At 58.9% G+C, this 24077-nt stretch overlaps 1 protein-coding gene across 1 annotated transcript; it reads right to left on the bottom strand.

Annotated features, from left to right (window-relative positions):
* Positions 1-3932: 3932 nt before the first annotated feature.
* Positions 3933-20595, bottom strand: LOC119092288 (rho GTPase-activating protein 100F). Its single transcript, XM_037215258.1, has 15 exons — positions 20500-20595; positions 13802-13954; positions 13403-13585; positions 12731-12978; positions 12493-12565; positions 12095-12162; positions 11862-11944; positions 10933-11120; positions 9892-9985; positions 8890-9579; positions 8319-8479; positions 6026-6224; positions 5112-5194; positions 4779-4928; positions 3933-4091 (listed from the first exon to the last, which is right to left on the bottom strand). Exons 1-15 carry the CDS (start codon positions 20581-20583, stop codon positions 3933-3935), a joined length of 2616 nt encoding a protein of 871 aa, XP_037071153.1. The 5' UTR covers positions 20584-20595.
* Positions 20596-24077: the final 3482 nt, after the last annotated feature.

The following is a 24077-nucleotide window of genomic DNA, read 5'->3' as shown; positions in this document are numbered from 1 at the left end:
ACCCTAAGGGTTGATAAGGTTCCCCTCAAGCCTGAGACTGTGTCCAAATGCCGATAGCGCGCCTCTGAGCTGAAAATGGGACTTTCAGATCACGAACAACATTCTCAAATCGACGACATGCCACTTAGGCTGAGTGCACCCCCAGACTTGAAGACGCATCAGTGGCTTGAATGATCGCCCCAAGACCAGAAGTGCGCCCGAGAGGCTTAAAAGGTTAACAGGTAAAAGGTTAAAACATTCGCGTCGGGGATGCTCAGAGACGTGAGGAGTTTCGCCAGAGTCGGACGAATGGTGATCAGCGTGATGTGCTTTTATCTATGTTCTCTAAAATTGGGCGATCATAAAAATATACCAAATTGCGCATGGCACGTGACCTGGCGCGTACAGATGCGACAACCGGCGCAGCGTGAGAGCCTCTACACTCCCGCTCCTCAGCCGGGAGGGATCGCCGCAGGAGCTCGGATCTCAGTCTCGGTTCGCGAGGCTCCGCAGGTCCCGGAGCACGTAAAACTGTCAGTTCGCTGTGTTGCGGTGGAGTGATTAAACCGCAAAGTGACATGCGCCTTATCGCGGGTGCCGTCGGGTCTGCCGGTGGAGCCCCACCTCCTGCAGGAGCGCCGGCTTCCTTCCCACCCGGCTGCAGGCGTCGCGCCACTGTGCCGATCGCCTCCGCGCGCGCCGCTGGACGCAGTGCCGGTGCCGTCAGCGCCGGCGTCAAACGTTGGGATGTCGAGACGCGCCACGGGCGAGCCGCTCTGTCCGTGCCGGCTTGGGGCCCAGGTCACATGGACCGGGTCGGGTTTGGCGTCCCGGGTCACGGGGATCGGGCTGGGCTCGCCGCTCCAGACCACGTGGACGGGCCGGCGGGGCCTGGTCACAACTACTGGTGGATGACAGCCGACCAGGGATTTGGTATGGGAAGAGCGTTTCCAGAAACCGGACGTGACTGCGGTCTTGAAAACATTCGCCTTGATTCACGCAAACCCAATTGTTGGGTCGAGGCGGTATCATAAACTTGCCACAGAGATAGAGTCAGCGATTTTATTAAAAACACCTGATTAAATACGTAAAACAATGCATCACAAACACTCGAACACGTTGATATAGCGTTTCTACGAACGAAGTGGGTGAAGCACATGGTCCTATAGTAGCGGGTCTGGCTATGTAATCACCTTCAGTTGAAGCCCCGCCGTACCTTGGAACGGAGCTACCGAGAGTAGGTATGACCTTCACAAGACAGCAGTCACATCACAAGAGAGGTGCCCGGCCGCCACGTCCGACGGCGTCGGCCGGCAATGCGGTCATTTTGCCACATATAGGTAATACAAACGCACAGAGATCAATCAATAAATAAGCGTGCGGTAACACCAGCGGGACGTTACGATGAAGCACCAGCGTAGTATACACAAAGGCAGCCGGCCCTGTGACCGGGCAGTGTTATCCGTCGGATCAGCAGCCCGTACCCCAGAGACCGACGGCCGTCGGCGTGGCAGGGTCTATGCTCTACCTCCCGCGCTTGCGGAAGGCATCGTGCTTGCGGTGACGTTAGGGATTAGCGAAACTGCTAATAGGGAAGCCACACGTCACCGACGCGGAACATTTTGCCGGTATAAATGAGAAGGCATAGAGAGGGAAAATCCAGCAGTGTGACAGGAACGCGCGGTACACACTAGATCTGACAACATCGGTCCATTCGGTTGGCCTACGGTGAAGGACTGAGGTAATGCAACACGTTCTGGACACTTCACTATATCAATACTCGTACGTCGGCCCAGACACAAACCACTTGAGCCCATTATCATCATCGGGAACCTTCGGGCACGTCCCTGAACGTAAACCATGCAACGAGCGGTCAGTGAAGAGCGATGATCTTCGCATGCGGGTTGTAAATTTGACCACAATTTCCTTCTAATATATATATATATATATATATATATATATATATATATATATATATATATACTTACATGTTCATGACGAAGAAGCTCAATGGAATAGGCAAATCAGACCAGACACTCAACTTTACACCCACGTACGCTAATTTCTATACAAATCAAGTGTACATGTAAACCTACTTTGTGCTCACGCACCTTTGTGTGCAAGTGTTAACCATGAATTGCCGCTGTAAATTTCACCGAATTGGTTGAAGCTACTTGTCAGGAGCATGTGCAGCTGCTTTTCAGGAACTCGTTCTGTGGATTGCATGTACAATGTATGACTTTAACAACAGCAGTTTTGTCGACGCCTTCGATAAGCCAGGCAACTCGCGGCCAAAAAATTCCGTGTTGACTTCTGATATTGTTCAGTCAGTCCAGAGGCTGAGCTGGCGGCGAGGTCGACTGGAATGAGTCATCGGCCAGCTGGTCGTTTGAAATGTATGCAATGCACAAGGATTTGCAAGCGAGCGACATCTATGAAGCATCCGTTTAAGCAGCAGCATCCCACAGACATGGTCCAATGACGTCTGGCACTTTGCCGGAGGCAAAGCTCTGAACCAGCCGTCAGGCCTGGCCAAGTCGAGGCGGAGCAAACAGCACACGAGCTTTCGTATCACAGGCGCCGACGTTAAGGTCCATGACACGTCAGATAGTCAACAATTCCTACGACTCATTTTGTAGCCAGAGCTCAAACCTGAACAGATTTTGAAATGATATGTCGTATGTCACGTGGACGTGATAAATAGGATGAAAAAATAGCAGTGTGCCTCGCAGGACAAGAAGCCCAGAGTTCATAGAGCTGGCAGTACTGGGACAAGGCACGGCCAGTACCGGCGATTACGCGTTGACGAAAATGTGGTTGTGCCAATACCTACTGGTATGTTTCATACTGGAATAAGCGCAACAATCTGTTGAATACCCCACAGGACGTATGATGCAACATTTTCAGTGTCTGATAACGAAAGCAAGAACCACAATTTGCATTAAAACAACTCGTAGACTTCTGCACGCTTTGACTGAAATCCCAGCTGGAATCCAGCCGTCGGTGTGGCGATGTGCCAGACCATTGCAAGGACAGGCTGGCTTTCAGCTTTCCACGCCATACAACAGCACTGGGATCTCGACGTGGCATAGCGGTGCAAACCTCTCGTGAGGAGCTGGGGCGACATCCACTTCTAGTGAGGCTCGAGACCACTTCAGCTAACATTTGTTTGTTGCTGACCGCGATGTTTGGATGTGCCGCCTACTTATATCACGCTGCTTCGCTTTGTTTCGCGACCAGCCATTTTCGTTTTCATTGTTTCTACGCCGAAAGAAAGCATCTATTGGCTAGCAGGCACTTAGTTACACGGCGGGTTTGCATTACGCAGCACGGGTGAAAACGTAAACTACTGTTAAAAACCAAAACGCACTGCTTTGTCTCATCCGGGTTAATCTGTGCCGGCCCGTTGTTCCCATACATTCCAAGGGAGGTCCAACTGTCGACGCCTGTTTCTTTTTGGAAGGTGTCCCGACGCGCGCGCATGCCCTATGACGCACGAAGTCGCGCTAAAGTTGGCAACGGCTGTCCCGCGGCCGGGATCATCTCTTGCGCGGTGATATCCCTCGCTCGTGAGGTGCGCTGGTAGGATTTTTGTCTCTCTCAGACTGAAGCCGAGCGTGGGATTTCTTGTCTCACGCAGCGCTAAGCCTCTGGGATGCAAACTCAACTACGGAGCGGCATTTTGGGCCAGCACCTGATAGACACGTCACAGCAACGAGGTTCGTAAATCTTACGCGAGTTGAGTAACGTAGAGGCTGCGACGTCGTGATTCACTCCGCTTAAGAAGACTGAAGGGCACATTGTCTCTCACTTACCGCGCGGGAATCCCGACTGGTCTAAGGAGCAATTTCGGCGTTTCAAGAGTCAGTGACGCGACCCTTGCCGAGAAGCACCTACACAAAGCTGACTCTCAGTGCGTTGCGCGTGACGGTCCGTCGGCGCCTGGGACCGTCTCAGGCGGTGCCTCCCTGAGACCTGGCGGCGGCGCGCTGTGTCGAGCTGCTGTCGGAGGTCTCGCCGTCTGCGCTGCTCAGCGAGAGCCGGCGCTGCTCGCGCTCCGTGGAGTCGGCGTGACGCTCCTTGGTCCTGGAGCCCGGACTCGACAGGCGCCCCTGCTCGGCGTCCCTGAAGGGCGTCACAGGGCTGTCCGGGGTCATGCGCAACTCGTTCTGGAAGTAGCTGTGTTCCGAGTCCCTGAAGTTGGCCAGAGAGCTGTTGGGGAACCTGGGAGTCGCGTTCTTGAAATTGCCGTGTTCAGCGCCTCTGAAGTTTGACAGGTGATTGTCCGGAACTCTGGAGGCTGTGTTCGTCTGGTGCCCGAGCTCAGAGTCCCTAAATCCCGTCAGATGGCGCTGCTCTGCGTCTCTGAAGCTCTTCAGGTGGTGTTCCCCGTTCCTGGGGGCTGGACTCGTCAGGTTTCTGTGCCCCGCGTCTTTGAGGTTCGTCAGATGCCGCTGCTCCGCGTCCCTGGAGGTCGGACTCGTCAGATGTCTGTGCTCTGTGTCTCTGAAGTTGGTCAGATGCCGCTGCTCGGCGTTCCTGGCGGCGGGACTGGCGAGACGCTGCTGCTCGCCGTTGTGCCGCTCGGCGCCGGTGTCCTGCCGGCCGGGCGGCGTGCCCAGGCTCAGCTGGCGGCTGAGGCCGAGCGGCGCCCGGCCAACGCCATCGCCGCCCTCCGAGCCGGCGCCGAGCGTCACGTAGTACGGACTGTTAGCGCTCTGCAGGGTGCGCGCCTGCGCGGCGGCCGCGTGTCGCGCCCGCTGCCCGTCCGTGCCGCCGTGGCCCAGCCGGCCGCTGACCGAGCTGGAGCGCGGGCTGCCGTACTCGCCGTACGTGAGACGCTGGTGCTCGGCGCCGCCGCCCCGGCCCGCCCTGGAGTCGAGGCTGCCGTACGTCCGGTCGGCCGCCAGCTCGCGGCGCGAGAGCTCGCCGTCACGCAGGCCGGCCGCCTCCATGTAGGAGGGTGCGGCCGGCGGTCGCGGGAAGGGCTGGTTCAGCGCGCCGGCCTGGCCGTCGGCGTTGGCGGGACGCGGCCGTGGTCGGCCGGCGGCGCGGTTGGGCGAGGAGTCTCGGCTCTCCGAGCCGCTGTCGGTGGCCGTGGTGGCCGGCTCGGACGGGTCGTCCTGCGGCGCCGGCCGGCGGCCCAGCGCGTTCGGGTGCGGCGAGAGTCGAGAGCGGCGCGCCGGTGTCACGCGCGCCGTCACTGCCTCGCGCACTGCCGGCAGACGGCGGCGGCGGTCAGGGCACGCCGTGGGCAATGACGTGCAGGCAGGGGCGCCACTTGAACGCGGTGGAAGGACGTAGCAGAGCTTCCACGGCAACGGGCCCACCACACGTACAGCACTTATCTGACCAGGTACTGACACCTTATTTGCGAGCGGTCTCACTCTCATCTTGTTTGCACTGATCCTATCAGACCCGTGCGATAATCTGCCTGATTCTGTCACAGCTCTCACCAGCTACCCTCTCGGATCTTAACATATAATGTCACTAACGTCATGAGAAACTGAATTTGCCCAAGCTCTAACAGATAGTGCCACTTTACTCCAACAGACACTGGTGGCCAGAGGCAGCGCCACGGATTATGATTTGGGGGATAAAATTTTTTTTCGGGAGGCGTCCTGGACAAAATAGGGTCTCTTTATTCGGAGAAGGGGAGGGGTTCTGAGTGACGATATCGTAGTAAAGGGTGAGAAACACGTGTCCCTTGGCAAATTGTTACATGTATTAATATTACTTGAATAAATGTTGATAATCTAGAATAAGCAATCTAGAATAGAAAACTGCTGATCAATGCACAGATCTTCGCGACCAACCCTCCTCCCCCTCCCTATCAGAGCAATGGTTAACATACAAAAGGGCCTATTGATCCTGGCACGTGCTACCTAATCCATAAAGGGGTCTTCTGACCTAAGCAAAGAACGTCTTGCTGCGGAAAAAGTCCTCCGATTCCGATTTAGAGCCCGACGATCTCTTGCTGATGGCAGCACGCCTGTTGCGTAGTGGGCCGGGCAGTAAGGAGCGGCAATAACGGATGGCCCCTCACCTGACTTAGTCGGCCAGATGGTGAGCAGGTACTTGAGAATGGAGATCGGTCTCTGGAAGTCGATCTCGGTGCGGCCGATCTCCGAGTGCAGCATCAGCACGGGCCCAAAGCAGATGGCCACGTTCTGCGGCGTCATCTTGTTGCACTGTGCCTGGGAGGCTACCAGCCGGAGGTGGTCCATCAGGAACAGCAGGGTGCTCTGCGCGGGAGGGCGTTCATCAGCGGGCTGTGCTCTGCGCGGGTAGAGCGTCTGTCAGTGGACTGTGTTCTGCGCGGGTAGGGCGTCCGCCAGTGGGCTGTGTTCTGCGTGGGTAGGGCGCCCGTCAGCGGCCTGTGGGTAGGGCGCCCGTCAGCGGCCTGTGGGTAGGGCGCCCGTCAGCGGCCTGTGGGTAGGGCTTTGTCAGCGGCCTGTGGGTAGGGCGTTGTCAGCGGACTGTGGGTAGGGCGTTGTCAGTGGACTGTGCTCTGCGCGGTAGGGCGTTCATCAGCGGGCTGTGCTCTGCGCGGGTAGGGCATCCGTCAGCAGACCGTGCTTTGCGCGGTAGGGCGTTCATCAGCGGACTGTGCTCTGCGCGGTAGGGCGTTCATCAGCGGACTGTGCTCTGCGCGGTAGGGCGTTCATCAGCGGGCTGTGCTCTGCGCGGGTAGGGCATCCGTCAGCAGACCGTGCTTTGCGCGGTAGGGCGTTCATCAGCGGACTGTGCTCTGCGCGGCAGTGCGCCCGTCAGCGGCCTGTGGGTAGAACGTCCGTCAGCGGTCTGTGCTCTGCGTGGGCAGGATGTCCGTCAGTGGACTGTGCTCTGCGTGAGTAGGGCATCCTTCAGCGGACTGTGCTCTGCGCGGTAGGGCATTCGTCAGCGGGCTGTGGCAGTGCGTCGCGGTGCCAGCGGTGACGGCGCGGAGGAGTCTGACTAGATCAACGCCACGAGGCTCGCTGTCATTTACAGAAGACAGTGTTGTGATGGCATGGTTTTTCAGATTACTTGTACCTCTACCACTGCTTTAACTCCGATGATCCGCTTTGCGTGGCGCCTTGCGGCCGACGAGCTCGTCATGAGCTCCGTCGAAGGGAGACGGGGTTGATTCATCTCCTCAATTTTCCGGTAGAAGGGGACGTCCACAACCTAATCGAAATCACAAGGTAGTTCTGCAGCAACAAAAACCTTTGGAACGTGTTGGTGACAACAAAGATCGTTCCGTACACGAAAGTTTTAAAACGACTTAAGTGATCTTTAATGGAAAAGTCATTCAAAGTTGTGCTCATTAGCATCGATTTCCTTCTAAAGAAAGAATCCCATTCAGGTCCTCCTGAAAATTTTTTCGTTGTTTATCTGAAACCATGGGTAGAGAATGCTGATAAGCGTCTAAGTGACACCCTTGGTTCGCCAGCTAGCGCGGAAACTTAAGTTTCACCCGCGGACACTCGAATCCGAATCTCTAGAAAGTCTCTGGATCCTGGAGTAACTGAATAAAAACAGTCTCACACAAACGTAAGTATTTCCAGGTTGAGGCATGGCTTTAACAAACATCTAAATTATAAGTTAGAAGCCACATCTAGCACGTCAAATGATGCTAGAACCCGGCAGATGCCACACCGAATTGTTCTAGCTTCAACGCCCAAAACCAAGCGGAGGTTTCAACGAGTTCGCTCGGAACACTCATAGGCGCTCATAAGCGGTTACCTTTCGTTCGGGAGGTGCAGTTTTACTTGGAGTCCCATGAGGCATTCTGGATATTTTTACCGATGAACGAGGATCGTTGAAGGAAAATGCCACTCTGTGGCTACCCTACTAAAGGAATTACATGGCAAAGAAATGTCGGCCCATTGTCGACTACCATTGGCCGATGGCGGAGCGTTTGTCCTTGACTAACATATAATATTACGTTCGTCCGTTTGCCCACGACCATCGCCCAGAACAAATGCCCCTCCATCCCGTCCCACATATTTACCTGAGCACAACAGCCCATTTCCTTTCCATGAACTATTCATGACGACGTGTTTGATCACAATAGCTGTCATGGCGAGTCTCCTTAATCAGAGAGGAAACAAGGCCATTATCTGCGGCCTTCAGGGATGCGTGATGGCATTCTTCATCGGCGCTCCCAACGGTCAGATCGGACCGACCATTCCACTACTGTCATCTGCAGTCATCCACTCCCCCTAGCAAGTGCTCGGGCCCCTTGCGGTACGCACCCATAAGCACGTCGTACGCATGCGGGGTCCGCGCTCTAGGAGCGACAGAGCCGGCCGTACCAGTGAGCGGCGCAGAGCGAACTTTCGATGCGTACGCACCCGACTGGTCTTCGGCAGACAGTCCAGGATGGAGAGCATGAGCTTGGCGTTGGCGGCCGAGTCGTCGGGCAGGCACACGGACAGAGCGTCGCACAGCATCTGGTACAGACACTTGGTGAAGAGCGGCTCAGGAAGCTCGCGCAGGTAGTCCTTGAGCACCCCTGCCGAGATGGTGTGTACCGGTCAGGCTTCTCATGGCTGGGCGTCTTGGATGATTGTATCCGTAAACTCGGACTCTCTGTGTCGAGCAAAGATTATCAGATGGAGTTGACATTGGCGGGGGCTGGTTAAAGACCCGTTCTGGAAAATTAGTTGCAAATGAGCGTCGTTCGTGAACTGAGCCGGAGCTGTGGGTCCAGCATTCTGGTCGGGCAGGATATTGAGGATGATCTTTTAGGGTGGGATTGTGGGCCTAATGCACACATGTGCGGTTCGGATAGAAGGAGGGAGAGACAGAAACGCGGCCAGAGCAGCAGCGGCAACATCAGCAACAGCGGAGTGAATGAGAAAGCAGCCAAAGACACAGGAGGTGGAGGCTGGCCGTGAGCGCCCGATGCACCGGCACACTCGCCTGTGATGACGTTGATGTCCGGCACGCTGTGCGGCGAGAGGTCAGCCGTGCGCGCGCCCTCCTCCAGCTGGCGGCGCAGGGCGCGCGTCTTGTCGGCCGACCCGCACAGCCGGTACAGGCCGATGATGTCGAGGCCGCGCCGCTCCACCTCGTCCACGCAGCGCTTGACGATGAGCGGCACGCTGAGGCCAGAGCCCTCGCGCGCCACCGTCGTCTCCAGGTCGACGCCGAACAGCGCGCCGGGCCGCGTACTCGGCAGCCGCTCGAAGCAGCGCTTCGGTTCGGTGTAGCGCAGGCGCACGTACAGGCTGCCGTGCGGCTCGACCTTGAGCGCCAGCTGCTGGGTGCCGCCGTCGCGCGGCAGCGACGCCACGCCCATCGAGCTGCGGTAGCAGAGCTTGTGCCGGAACTGCGGGTCCCACGAGTAGATGAGCACGTCCAGCTGGCGGCTGGCGATCAGGTCGAGCTCGAACGTCTCGTCCCAGTCGAACACCAGGTCGCCGGTGCGGATCACCGTGCGCGCCTTGTGCACGTGGTCGCACTCGAGCACGCAGTACAGGTCGCGCAGGCGGTGCTGGCGGCCGGCCGGGCGCAGGCCGCGGCCCGACAGCAGCTGCACGGACAGCAGACCGGACAGACCGGCCTCTGAGTCGGCCGCCGAGGCGCGGGACCAGCTGTGCCGCAAAAACTCTGCCGGCAGGAGGTGTCGCGCCGGGGTCAACGGTGGGGTGTGTGACGCGTGACGGTCAGGTCCAGGCTCGGGTCGTATCGGCCACTGCGTTGTGCCATGCGGCAATGGGCGTCAGACACTGAGACACTAATGATGACACGCTAATGATGACACTAATGATGAGATCGACAGGGCCGGTGCACAGCTGAACAGCTGCGAACAGCCAGCACCAGGTTCGCCCGTGAGGCCGTGGCGATCTCACAGACGGGGCCGCAGCCAGCTGCCTGCGGAAGCCCTGTTTGCCTGCCGTGGCTGGACGCGCCCATGCTCACCGGCGGGGTTGATGTCGAGCACGGAGAAACGCGACCTGGCCTCGGGCTGCGGCGCCGGCGTCACGCAGCGCTCCTCGGGCCGGCGGTGCGGCAGCTGGGAGAGCGCATCCGGGCGGCCGGCCTCCGACGGCGGCGCGGCGCGCGGCGCGCCCGGCCGCGAGCCGCGCCAGTACTGCGGCGACTCCTGCGGCCCGCGCAGCAGCCCGTCACAGTCACGCAGCCGGTCACAGTCACGCAGACGGTCACGGTCACAGTCACAGTAGCCGGTCACAGTCACAGTCACAGTCACAGCAGCCGGTCACAGTCACGCAGCCGGTCACAGGCACAGCAACCGGTCACAGCCACAGCAGCCAGTCATAGTCACAGCAGCCGGTCACAGCCACGCAGACGGTCACAGTCAAGCAGCCAGTCACAGCCACAGCAGCCGGTCAGTCACGCAGCCGGTCACAGTCACGCAGCCAGTCACAGTCACAGCAGCCGGTCGCAGTCACGCAGCCGGTCACAGACACGCAGCCGGTCACAGTCACAAGGCCGGTCACAGTCACGCAGCCAGTCACAGCCACAGCAGCCGGTCACAGCCACAGCAGCCGGTCGTAGTCACAGCAACCATAGTCACGCAGCCAGAGCGGCGGCGGCGAACTTAAGTCAGGCGAACTTAAGTCAGCCAGTATTCGCCTGTCAGTGGTGCGACCTCCTGAACAACAAACACCAGTCAGCGGTATTCTAGCCGAAGATACTTCTAATCCAGGAACAGGAGATCATCTGTGATTCATCTGTACGTGGCCAGTCCATACTGCACAGATGATGCGTGCCTGGAGGATCCAATCATCCGTTCGTGAACGTCTTCCTATGCTCCTAAACTACATCGCCTTCAGCGCGACCCGATCTTGTCACCTGGTGCCCGGCTCCAGCGCGCACGGAGACTCCGCGTGTCACTCCGTCACGGACTACTGCTCAACAATCCCACAGTCTGGTATTGACCGCTGTCCCGTACCACCCGCCGCCCCTCCCCCTCCCCTCAGCCCCCACTGCCCAGCTTACCGCCATGTCGGCGCCGAGGTTCTCAGCGCTGTACGTGAGCGTCACACCCCGGCGGGCGGGCGGCTGCGACGCGTCCCGGTACTGGCGGATGCGCTCGTAGATGGCGCCGGTGGAGGGCGCGCGCGACAGCCACTGCTTGTAGTCGGACGTCGACAGCGATGCCGGCGCGCGCATGCTCGGGGGCACTCCTGTGAATCACGTGCCCAGTGAGACGGCAGCACGCCATCACGCGACGCCGAGCGTCCGCGCACCCGCTGCAGTCGAGCAAGTGTCGCAAATGGGAATCATTGCATCTCGATGTGCTATGCGTCACAACTAGTCGGGTTTCTCAAACGTCCATAGTCCATGCTGTCCTAGCACTGTTGGCTTGATGCCCGGTATCTGTAGCGTTGAAACGCTTGAGCGGTTGAGCCGAAGCACATCTCTTCTTTGTCCGAGCTTGCCTTTGCTCAACTGCGACTTACCTCGGCTGAATGGAAGCTCATCTCGCTTTTGTTGCAACCCACCAGTCCGTGGCTGGATCTCGCTTTTCTCAGAAAGCGGCCCACCATGCCTGCGCGACAACTCACTTCTCCTGGGAATTGACCTGTCCTGGAACGCTGCTCACCTTTCCCCTGTCGCAGCTTAACTCATCCTCACAGCAGCTCATTTATCACCCGTATCTAAATGGTTCACCTGAGACCACTCACCGCCACCCACCATTCACCAACCTCTCTATCGCTCTCTCTCCTGGAGCGCAGCCCCTCTCCGCGGGCGCAGCTCGCTCTGTCTGAGCATCATCCCGTCTCTCCTCCATCGGACTCACCTCTCCGCGGGCGCAGCTCGACCCATCTAAGCAGCAGCCTGCCTCCCCTCCGCCGAGCTCACCTCTCCGCGGGCGCAGCTCGCTCCATCTGAGCAGCAGCCTGTCTCCCCTCTGCCAAGCTCACCTCTCCGCGGGCGCAGCTCGGGCGCGCTGACGGCGCCGTCACTGTCATCCGTGTTGTCAGCCGGTCCGGCCGAGCCGTAGCCGCTGACGTAGCCGGGCCGGGTCGCCAGCGCCAGCGGCTCGCCGCGGCGCGGCAGTGAGCGGCTGCGCTCGCCGACGGCGGCCAGCGGTGCGCCGAGCCGACGCGGTGCGCCGAGCCGCCGGCTTGATGTAGCCTCCGAGTCCGAGGCGTACTCCAGCGAGGCCGTGCGTCGGCGCATGGCGCTCAGGCGCCGCATCGTGTCCTGGTAGCGCATCGGGTACTGCAGCGACGCCGGCGGTCCGGCCGGCATGGCTGGCGGCAGCGCGCTCGTCCAGCTGTCCGAGCCGTCGGCCGGCAGCAGCTGGTCACTGTAGGTGCGCGTGACGCCGCGCCCGACTGCTGTCGCGCCGCGCTGGTACGTCTCCGCGCGCGACAGGCTTCCGTAGCCGGCGCGACCGCGCACGCCGTACAGGCCGGCGGCAGGCGGCGCGTGTGCAGCCGGTGATACGAGCGCGCCCGAGAACGGCCGCTGGTAGTGGGAGTAGCCGTGTGGCTGCTCGGTCACCACCGGCGGCGGCTGGTAGGCGGCGCGCCGGCCCGACACCGCCACCTCCTGGTAGCGAGGCGGCGCGTCCGTCGGCTCGGCCATCCCCAGCCGTGCGTAGCCGTAGTGCAGCGCGTCACTGGCCGGCGGGCGGCGCGGCGGCAGCGGCGGCGGCGCCGCGCTTGCCTCCTCCGGCAGCTCCTGCTTGATGACGACCACCGGCGGTCCGTTGGCCTGCAGCGCGCCGGGCGGCGGGCTGGGCCGGCCCGGCTCGTGTCGCCGCCGCCGGGTGGTCAGCACCAGCCGTCGCGGAATCGACATGATGATCACCACGTCGTCCAGCCCCATGCCGGCCACGTCCACCAGATTGACGGCCAGCACCTCGTCGCCGACGCGCAGGCAGCCCGAGTTGTAGACGGCCGACTCGAGCGCGATCCGGGAGACGAACACGCCGTCGGCGCGCTCGCCGCCGTCGCCCTCGCGGATATAGAGGCCGAGCGTCTGGCCGGGCCGCTTGACAATCTCCACGAACTGGATCGTGTGCCGACCGTCCTGCGGCGGGCCTCCGGTCAGCAGGGGCCGAGGCAGAGGCAGAGGCTACGGCGGCACGGGTCTCCGACCGGGCAATGACCATCGGCCCATCGTCCGTCGGCTTAAGTAAGGACTAATGCATAGAGGGCAGATAATTTAGCCAGTTTACAGAAGAGTGACTGATGCAGTGACGAGGCTACCAAGGCGAGAAGACACGCCGAGCATCAAGTTGTTCCTCCGGACCTAGTGGCCTTCACGCTCCTGCAGTAAACTGCCAATGACCGCACAGCTAATACAATCGGACCATGCCGCAACGCTCTCTGGAGGCTCGACACAAATAATAAATGCATTGATCGAGAGCCCACTCTGGCCCGTCTGCCCGCGGACTTACGGCGCACCGAGGATGGAGCGCAGGTAGGGATCGGGGCGGACGCCGCAGCCTCACCTGCTGCGCCATGAACCCGGTGGCGATACGGTAGGCTTTCTTGGAGAGACGGCGGGGATCGAGCGAGGTGACCATCATCTCGCCTCGCTGCTCCACCAGACGCAGCGCGGCCGCCGTCGACGCGTCCAGGTCGTTCTCGACCGTCTCGATCTGGCGGAAGATCTCGGTGGAGATTCCGCTCACCTGCCGAGCCAGGGCGTCCCGGTCAGAGCACACCTTCGTCGGTACGCATCCACCCACCCAGGCACACCGTAGCGCAGAAGTAACACGGCAGCGAGCACCGCTCTGGACCCGGCTCCGGTCTTACTGCGCCCGGCTTGTAGCCAGACTCGTGGACGGAGGGGCAGTGCGACGATGTGTGGTATGAGCAGGCCGACTCGGGGGAGATTGGATCCTCGCCTTTCTGAAGTCCTTCTGCACCACCATCTGGGGCATGCCGAAGCCGGCAGCGCTGTCCGGCTGATCGTGCTGCTGCTGCTGCTGCTGCTGCTGCTGTTGCTGCTGCTTGTGTCGCGGTGACCTGGACATGTCGGCTGACTGTTCTGAGCCATCCTGCCAGCAGAGCGTCGACGCACGTCAGGCGGGGCTGCGCTAGACTCGCCGCCACTTCAGCACACGTTCCGCCCGCTGGCACGCGCCACGCTCGATTACCTCCGTCTGAATGAGCCGCTTTGTGGACCAGGCCGCTGAGTGGCACTTGGTGACCGGCGCTTGGAGTTATACGGACCGAAACACGCGATCGGCAAAATTCCTCCTTTGCCCACCAGTGCGCAGGCCGTCTACTCGAGCCCATCGGGACCGCGAGTACAGCACGAGCTCATGCAGAGCGAGCTCAAGCTTTTATGTCAAGGCAGCCGTGTCCGCTATCGACGGCTCGGTGCTTCCCGCTACTATACTGATTCACTAGCAGCTTGGGTTTTCCCATGGCATCCAGAGAAGGAGGCCCGAATATATGTGCGGTTCGAAATTACTTAAACCCGTCGACAAAATATGCAGCAGACGTCGCACCAAGAGATTCGATTGCGATTCTACTTGCTTATAAGAATGAGGCTGTCAATTCAGGTCTACCGTAGGGTGCCCGTATGTTTCACGAAACGTTTGTTACGACGTCTGGCTTACGAGCGAGCTATTTTTGCCTGGAATGAAATTAGCACTGACAATTTGTCAATAATAGAGGCACACGGTATGCTTTGAACAATCACAATGATCGTGCCGTACAGAATGCATTGGCTTGATGGGGATGAGTAGGCACACAGAAAGGAACGAGACCTTCATCCACAACATAAACAGTAAGCAATTTGCGATGAGGGGCACTTGGCTTCAGTCTACTAGCGCTTGTGTAAGGTGGGCACAGGGTAAATGCACAACTGCGTCTTCGCAGTTTGTTGTCTAAGCTGTCAGCGAACATACCGCTGAACATGACAGTCTACGTCCGTCGGGCTTTCGTCTGGGAGATGATTGGGCTGCTGTGTTTGGTGCAAGACTGTAGCCGTCGCCCGGCTTCCGCCGCCGGGCGGAGCGACCACACCGTCGCGTGTCAAGGTCACGGGTCACACGCAGGCCGCCCGACCAAGACCTCGGAAAATCCGCCGCGTGCATCGTGCAGTGAGGAGTGCAGGTGCTGCCTTCGTGGCCTCAGCCGGATGGAGTCCCTGCCTTTGAGCGCAGCCGCCGCCTGTCGCTAGCACGAGACCCACCTTGGCGCGTTTGGCGGCTCCGTTCCTGAAGAGCCACACGCAGGGGTTGGCCTTGACCCGGTTGAGGTCGCACACGGGCATGGCGGGCGGCGGCCGGGGCGGCGACGGCCGGCCGACTGGGGCCGGTCGTCGCCGCACTGGCGATCGAGCGGCAGCGGGCATCGATCGCCGGCGCTGCAGCCGGCCCGGCGGGCGGCCCGAGCCGGCGGCGCCGCCACCGCCAGGCACCGGCCGCGGTCAGGACCGCGCCGCGCCGGCCGCCGCCGCGCCACGGGCACCGGCCGCCTGCCCACCCGCCGCGCACGCAGCCGGCAGGCTCGCCTCGCACGCCGCGCGTACCTCTAGCTGGCGCGGGACCAGCGCACCCTTTGGACGGGCGCTGACTCCGTGCACTCATGGGACTCTGACCCACTGGCTCGTCCGACAGGCGCGGGCCCGCCGCATTCACCGGACAGCCGTAGGCCCACTACACCTCTGCACGGGCACTGAAGCGCCGCACTCGCTGGACAGACCCTGAGTCATTTTACTCATAGGGCAGGCGCCAATCCATTGCACTCCTCCCGTCCTAACAGTCTGTTATTACTAAAATAAAAAGATGATTATTGATCTGTACGTGGATGTGGTGCAGTCTGGACAGCCGCCACCTAAGCCAGAGACGCGATCCAGACCAACAAGACCGTGGTTTTGTGCAGGCACTGCTTTTCGTTTCAGCAGGAAACTGTCGCTGTTCAGGATATGGCGTGCCTGCTGGCGAAATCCAGCTACCACAATCACTGAACTGCGCTTGTGGCGGGGTCGCTTTCTAACGTGGCTCCATCTGTTTGTAAATGCGCTGTGTTTGTGCAACACGCGAGCTCAGAACTGTTCTGAAGATGCTTGAACTTTGTATACATTCGGGATTGGTTAACATAATTGATTAACAAGGCTTGGTCAACTCTTACACATCTGGGCGTGCCAATAACCACTTTGGTTATTCATCAGTGTAGATGGTAGGGAAATGTCGCTTGAAAAGCTTTAATCCGTGTGGCATGGGCAGAGGCCCTCCTGCCTCCCCACAACATCTATAGAAGTTTTACCTACGGAGCCTTTCCATCAAAGGTGGCACCATGTTGCGGAGTGATTGTCACAATATGTAAATGTGTCGTTCTCTTCAATTCCTAATCAATACAAAAGTGTACTCGGTGCAAGAATTGTGTTGACAACAATAAAATGACAGAAAGGAGAGCGTAACGCAATTCGTCCACGTTCGGCAGTACAGCCGCCTTTACTAACCGTGACCAAAGCATATTATCGCGCAAACAGCGCGGAGCACTCGTTGGCTCGCGGCGTGCACTGGACTGGTAATGTGCCCATTGAATGGGTGCTACAGTACTCGCCATGCAAGCAATGACCTGCTGTGCTAATTAGACGGACACTGACCGCCCGCACCCATCGGACAGATACTGATCCACTCACAGAGACAGGCAATGGTCCACTCCACCTGATCCACTGGACCGGCCGTGACCTGCACACGCAACGGGCAGGCCCATGACTCATTACCGGGCCAACCCTGACGGCAATGCCGGCGGCGGCCAGCCGCGCGGCCCCGCCACTGCCGCCGGCCGATTCTGCCAAGCGGCATCCGTCAACGGCCCCGCCGCCGCCGGCCGATTCTGCCGAGTGGCATCCGTCAACGGCCCCGCCGCCGCCGGCCGATTCTGCCGAGTGGCATCCGTCAACGGCCCCGCCGCCACTGGCCGATCCTGCCGAGTGGCATCTGTCACCGACCCCGCCGCCGCCGGCCGATTCTGCCGAGTGGCATCCGCCACCGGTCCCGCCGCCGCCGGCCGATTCTGCCGAGTGGCATCCATCAACGGCCCCGCCGCCGGCCGATTCTGCCGAGTGGCATCTGTCACCGACCCCGCCGCCGCCGGCCGATTCTGCCGAGTGGCATCCGTCAACGGCCCCGCTGCCGCCGGCCGATCCTGCCGAGTGGCATCCGTCAACGGTCCCGCTGTCGCTGGCCGATCCTGCCGAGTGGCATCCGCCAACAGCCCCGCTGTCGCTGCGCTCCAGACAACAGACGTGTCCGAGGAACTCACACTGGGGGCGCCGGCCGTGCCCAGTCGGTCGGGCCGCACCCGGCGAAGAAGCCCTGTCAGCGCCGCGGCACGTGAGGTCGGCCCTCCGCCAGAACGTGACGCCGAGTTGATGGTGCTCATGGATCAGCACCCGGTTAGGTCTGGGTCAGACATCGCCGGCGTGTAGGGCGTGCTCCGGGCAGCGAGCGGCGTCGGTGGCGGAGGCATGACGCAGCGGGTAGCGAGTGGCGTCGGTGGCGGAGGGATGACCCAGCGGGCAGCGACCGGCGCCGGTGGTGGAGGCATGACGCAGCGGGCAGCCACTGTGGGCTACGGCTTCGATGACACGTGAAACGAGCGGGGCAGGGCTTAGGGTGGCAGACAGCCCCATGGACCGGTCGTTAGGCATCCATCGTTGGGGAAGATGCCACTGCACACTGGCACATCACTTAGTATGCTTTTTCGGGGGCACTGGCTGAAAGAAATGCAGAAATTATGTCGTAACGTTTGGTACATTGGGTACCTAAAGCATTATTTTTAGCACCACGCTCATTTTGTACCAAATCTTATCCTGTAGGTGCCTAATGTTCTTGTCATGTAACTTCTGTATATGTCAGGCCAGACTAAAATTATTTTACAGATTGTCTACATGCCAACACCTGGATTGGGATAAAAAACAACAATTTATTGCAATATGCGGCAGCTTTTAAAAGTGCGGGGTAGCCCCCATAAAAGTTAGCCAATGTTTCCGTCGGCCTCGACGGTGGCAGGTGTACGCGTCGTAGTGCGCAGTGTTGCCCCGCTCTGCTGGAGCCACCCTCGTCCCGGTCGGTCCCGTAAAGTCACCCCACTCTACGGCCGGCTAGAAGGGAATCACGGCGGTAACAACACAGCGCTCTGAGGTGATGCTCACAAGAGACCCGTTCTCGTCCCCAAAAGGCCCCTTCTGAAGCCCTCAGCCTTTGCCTACTCTATCTAACAGCTATCGACACATCTGTTGAAAATGTTGTGCAAGCTCAGCTTTATTTTTGTTTATGGGTACGTCTTGGAAGCGTACTTTAAAAAAATTATCGCAGGCTCTTACACGCGTGTTTTAGGCCGTTTTACATAAATCCGTCATTTTGCGCCTCGGGTCACCTTCATGAATTATGAATGACATCTACTTTTGTTTATCACAAAGGCTCCAGCGACTAAGATTTTGTTCTGTGGGTTATATCCCGCTCTATGCTTTTCAGAAAAATGCGGCTGCCTTGAGATGGGAAATTATTTCTTCCCAGCAAAACAGTTTTTCAATCCACGGAATGTCTAACACAGTATTTATTTAATTCTTACTTCGAGGAGGCAAACTAAAGTGGCAGGAATTCGAGGAGAAGTTACGTTTGTTAGGTTGGGTTTGTTAGGTTAGGTTAGGCCAACCTTATCGGCTTAGCCCCCCCCCCCCCTCGTTACCCCCAATCGATTTTCGAGTTACGACCCCGCGCGCACAGGTTTGTTTCGCGATTCCGCTTTGTTTCTTTTGTTTCGGATTAAAGTCCTTTCGCTCAGTAATGACCATGCTACGCAAATGGAATGGGGGAGAGTGGCTCAGAGTAATGTTTGGGTTAAAGCCTTTTTCGGATGGATCATTTCAGGGTTATGGAATGAGGGGGAGTAAACAACGGTGGTGCAGAACTACATGCACCTGATAGTCCGCCGAGACATAGCCTGCGCAGGCACTCCTATACGGGCACGTGCTCAGCGCTCCGATGGAGTTCCGCGTGGGAACACTTAGCCCGCTCATGGCTGATGCATGCGGCTTATCCCGAATACAGGGGCGTCGCCAGGATGCATGATAAAGCATGAATGAGGAAAGAAGGACGAAATCTGCGACACTGAGCCTGGCCATTGCTACCGGGCTGCAGCACAGTGGTTCGCGCCCACCGACACCCAGTAAATATACAACCCCGTCCTGCTCTAACTTTGACTGGTGATGATTTGATCAGAGTGGAGCGGTGCAAGGCATCTGACGGCGGTCGGCCCGGCCGGACGTGTTCCATTCGGCTCCGGTTCCAGCCCAGACAAGCTCGTCCCGGACAGCGGGCCGTTTGGCTCCGGTCCCAATCGAAACGGACTCGTCCCGGACAGCGGGCCGTTCGGCTCCGGTTCCAATTCAGACAGACTCGTCCCGGACAGCGGGCCGTTCGGCTCCGGTTCCAATCCAGACAGACTCGTCCCGGACAGCGGGCCGTTCGGCTCTGGTCCCAGTCCAGACAGACTCGTCCCGGACAGCGGGCCGTTCGGCTCCGGTCCCAGTCCAGACAGACTCGTCCTGGACAGCGGGCCGTTCGGCTCCGGTCCAGGTCCAGGCAGACTCGTCCCAGACAGCGGGCCGTTCGGCTCCGGCCTCAACCCAGGCAGACTCGTCCCGGACAGCGGGCCGTTCGGCTCCGGTCCCAGTCCAGACAGACTCGTCCCGGACAGCGGGCCGTTCGGCTCCGGTCCCAGTCCAGGCAGACTCGTCCCAGACAGCGGGCCGTTCGGCTCCGGCCTCAACCCAGGCAGACTCGTCCCCGACAGCGCGCCGTGCGACGCCACCATCTACATATGCTTGCTGCTTGGCCGGAGCTGTGCTCCGCTCGATTTCGGAGATTCAGGAAAGTTTAAAGGCCAGGTTAGAGCTTGCGGCGCCGGTAGACAATATGGCGTAGCGAAATGGGCTGGCTTTGCTGTTCTGTTCCCATGAAGCTGGAGCGCAGGCTGGCCCGCGGCCAAGCCGCAGCCTGACTCCAGTAAATGGTAACTGTCCTGATTGACCCCCGTTCGACCAGGCGTGACACTTATTGAAGCTGCAACGTTCCGGCCCCGGCAGCTGGAGACTTTGCAGCGCAACTCAGAAGGCGGTGGGCCTCCGCACCTGATTTCCATCGGCCTCAAGTTTCCGACCATTTGAGTTGTGATCATGTGATTGCACATCGCTGCTCCTGTACACCCTTCTCCGGGTGTGCAGTAGCCTAAAGAAGCACACCGCTCGCTTCAGAGCCGACGTTTCCAGCCACCACGGCACGCTCAGGAGCGGAGAGACACCTCAGGGTGAGGATGGAGCCTCCTAAGATGCAATATGGATTTGGTGCACCTCTTCTGTCATGGGTGCATGCGTGACTTTCATATTGAGGGACACAATTAAGAGTTTCTCTTCGAGCGGTCCAATTTGCCGTTTTATTTCCTCATCGTTTGCGTGTAGATAGTCCATGAGGGTTACGTGCCTCAGAAGGCACGGATGGCTACGGGACTGTGGTCCTGCTTACACACGCCGCTGCCGTCTGGTACACACTGGCAGGGCACCTGGCGGCGGGACACGCACCTTCTCTGGGCCGCAGCAGAGCATGGCGGCGGCGGCGGCCGTGTGGCGTGAGTGGTTGGGCTCTCCTCTGGACCTGGCCACCATCGGACGGCGAGAGGCGGCCACGGCCGGCCGCAGATGCACGGCCCGTCAGGCGCCTGGTCGCAAGAGAGCTGCCGGACGAACAGGCAACGAAGTCACCGGGGTGCCGAGACAACGCGGCGTCGAGTCGCTGAAACCGGAAACACGGGAACACAGCGACACGGAGCACCGGAACACGGTCACGGGAACAGTGGCGGGTCGCTGGAACGTTCGTACCGCGTCAGTGGAGCATAGCCACATTGGATGCATGTTTGTGTATCGCAGAGACAGTACGCCGCGGAAGCACAGAGACCGGAATCACTGGGACACAACTCAAATCTATCGGGTCACTGGAAAACAGAGACACTGAGTCACTAGAATGCGAGATCAGTTACTCACTGTAACTTAGACACATACCACAGCCATTGGAGCACAGAGACGGGCGCCAACAGAGCGCAGAGATGCTACGTCATTGGGAGAATGAGAGCGAGAGTGTCAACCACCGGAACACAAGAGCACCGATCTTCGGACCAAGAGGACGCGATGTCAGGGAGTAGCCGCCAAGGACCGAAATATAGAGACACTAGATTATGGATGCAGAAAGGCACTGAATCACCCGCTCACAGGAACACAGGGGCACAACGACACTGAGCCGGCTGGATAGATATACATTGAGTCAGAGGAACGTGTGCAGCAGGTTACTGTCTCTGCAGAAGCATTGGCCTACCGGATCTCAGGGAAACTAGTTCAACAGGACACGACACTGAGTGACCAAACGGAGAGGTTCGCCGGAACAACAAGACACTGAGTCACTGGAGCACAGTCACGGAAGCACACTATCGACACTAAGTGATCGCGGCACAGGTCTGCCGGGCCACCGGCAGACCTGTGCCGGAGACGCTGTCACCCGAAACGCGATATGTGACGCTGGAGAGATGGCTCGAATCAACAGTAGCGCACGCTGTTTTCTGGTAGAGATTGTGCCCACCAAATCAGCATCCTCTCAATGACGTCAAAGACGACGAAAATGGAGCATCGTCTCTAATCAAGTTGTTTCACCCGGCGTCGGCTCTTCAGTGCCTGTGTTCGCCCCACGCGCAGATTCACTGACGAGCCGCAAGGGAGTGGCCGAGGGCGCAGCCGTGGTCAGTGGGCTGGCGCGTACTCCAGGCTGGATCCGGAGTGAGCCGCGGCAGCCGGTCCAGCTGCCGGCTGGCGGTCCAGACTCAGCGCCGTTTGTGCGCCGAAGTGGCTCCACCCTTCCCAGGCCCGGGCTCTGACAAGCACCAGTGGCCGTGTCTGGCGGCCGGCGGACGATTCAGCGCAGCTGCGCGCCAGCAATTTACTGCTCGGTCGCGGAGGGGTCCGGTCGGCGGCGGCCGACAGGAGCCATTAGCCCGGTGCCGAACCCGAGCCGCCTGCGCGCGACCTTTGCTGCTTTACCGGGCGCCGAAAGGTCGTTACGACTACCGCCGAGTCCAGCCGGCTGTTTCCAGCCAGATGGGAATCAATGCCGAGGCCGGATTTGCTCTGGCCGTTGGTCTTTAAGCGCTGGCATTCAGAGGAATCAAAACTAAAAGCAACTCCGGCTCGTCCTTGCGCCGTTGTTGCCACAAGGGCGCACAACGTGCAATGAAGAAGTGTGCGCCGTGCAGGAGCGGAGGGGGGGGGGGGGCGTGAGAATGTTAACTGATGCTACTGTCTAGGATATTGATTCCGATGAGCATTGTCAACGCAATGCAGTGTCCGTCTTGCAGAACTGATTAAGTGGGTCGAGGGCTTACAGAGGCATACACTCGCTCTTATCCATAAGTCACCTGCATGGTTAAATGATAAGCGGTGACGTTTGTCTGATGTTGTGATTTTGTCAACATAAAAAGCTGGCCTTGGTTAGATTTGCTTTCGTTTGTTGTGGCCGAATTCTTCTTGGAAATAAATGGAAATATCGTAAGGGATATTAGTCGGAGTGAATTGGGCCTCAGGGCTGCGCAGTTCGCGTTACCCAGTCTCTCTTGTCACATGAAAATATACAGTTGCAAATGTGGTGGCGGTATCTCGGTTATCTGGTACTTGTATCTCAGATATGTGGCAGTGCCGTCAGTTGCATAGTAGTATTGTCAAGTGCAGAGTAGTGGTATCGGTTACACCATAGCAGACACGCGTCATTATCGTCTGCCCACCGACGCATCTTCATAAACCGAAAAATGTTGAGGCGGATTAAGTATTTCATACCGTACAGTAGCCTGTGCAGTGTAGCTCGTGTCGCCTCTTGACCTGTTTTAGCTGCCGTGACCTCGTCGGCCCACCGTCGTCGGATCCTTTGTTCGTGCTGGGGTGAGCGTGGCGAGCCATACATGTCAGACAGCTCTGGCCAAGAATGTCACCCACTCTTTCTTCCAGCAAACAGTGCTGTTCTCGTGTCAAGGTGACGTCGGACAGCTGACCGTGACCCCTGTGTATACCCTCGTCTCACAGATTTTTTACGCAAGTTAACATTTTTACGTTGCCTTTGTTAATCGAATGGGGAGGCTAAATTGGTGATGCTGCAAAGTTTCAGGAAATTCAGTCCTGATCGGAAATCGGAAAGCCAGATGTTTTTCTGTTGTTGTTTTCCAGCTGTTGAACGCAAACAACTGGAAAATACTACAGCACTGCTTTTGAAGGTTTCCAGGCATTCTAACATAAACACTGCATGACCCTAATTGCTCCTGTCTGTCATACTGATTACAAGCCCGTCAACAGCGTGACGTAGCCGGCCGGGCCAGGGTATCAAAGCTACCAAATTTTCGGCTGGTCGGCTTTTGGAAAAGGTCAATTTGTAGCTTCTTTGGTCATTTTAAATATTACCCGGAATTTTTCCGCACCTTCAATTAAAAAAAAAATTCACGTGGATAGCGTTGGGCCTTCCTGAAGGTGGCCGGTACAAAGGGATGATGCGGTATATCGCCGAATTCAAAACATTTTTGATCACAGCGTTGCTGCTATTTGGGTGGCCCATCGCTTGGTGACGTACACAGATGAGTCATGCTCAGGCAGTGGTCGCCAGATACGGTAGTCATTGGTAGCCACAATAGCAGACGACTAATTCGCCCTATTCGCCACTCCATTATGAGCAGTAGGGTTATATCAACACTAAAAGTAAATGCATCTGCAGTCACGGGGTTCTGATGAGTAACCACCCGCAGATGCGCCTGAGCTCGGAGCCCCCGCCGAACGCCCGCCATGAGCGCGCACGACTGCGCCCTACTCACCCGACGGATCCTCCGAGCTGCGAGCTGAACGCGGCACGACAGGCTGCCGTCTGGCGCCGAGAGGTCCGCCACCTGTGGCCGTCACAGGGGCAGCACGTCCTGCGGCGAGCGGCCGGTGCGGCGGTGCTGGGGCGGCGTCGGCGGCCGCGCGGGCCCGCTGCTCTGCGGCCGGTCGGCTGGCGTCACGTGCCGCGCGCCGCCGCCGGCAGGGCTGCTGCGCGCCGCGCGGAGCCGGCGTCTGCCGGGCCGATCAATAGTGCCGCCGCC

Source organism: Pollicipes pollicipes, unplaced genomic scaffold (assembly GCF_011947565.3).
Source record: "Pollicipes pollicipes isolate AB1234 unplaced genomic scaffold, Ppol_2.1 Scaffold_3447;HRSCAF=4054_pilon_pilon_pilon, whole genome shotgun sequence".
Lineage (NCBI taxonomy): Eukaryota > Metazoa > Arthropoda > Thecostraca > Pollicipedomorpha > Pollicipedidae > Pollicipes > Pollicipes pollicipes.
Note: the sequence above shows the minus strand (reverse complement) of the source record. Positions and strands in the feature narration are given on the sequence as shown.

Bases quoted from the DNA above. Each gene is read 5' to 3' on its own strand.
- LOC119092288 (XM_037215258.1), bottom strand. From the start codon at position 20,583: ATGGTGGCCAGGTCCAGAGGAGAGCCCAACCACTCACGCCACACGGCC. The intron at 5,195-6,025 runs GTGAGGGGCCAT...GTCTGCCGGCAG, and splicing joins CATCTGGCCGACTAAGTCAG to TGCGCGAGGCAGTGACGGCG. The intron at 4,929-5,111 runs GCGCCGCAGGAC...TCCTACATGGAG, and splicing joins ACGCGCTGGGCCGCCGGCCG to GCGGCCGGCCTGCGTGACGG.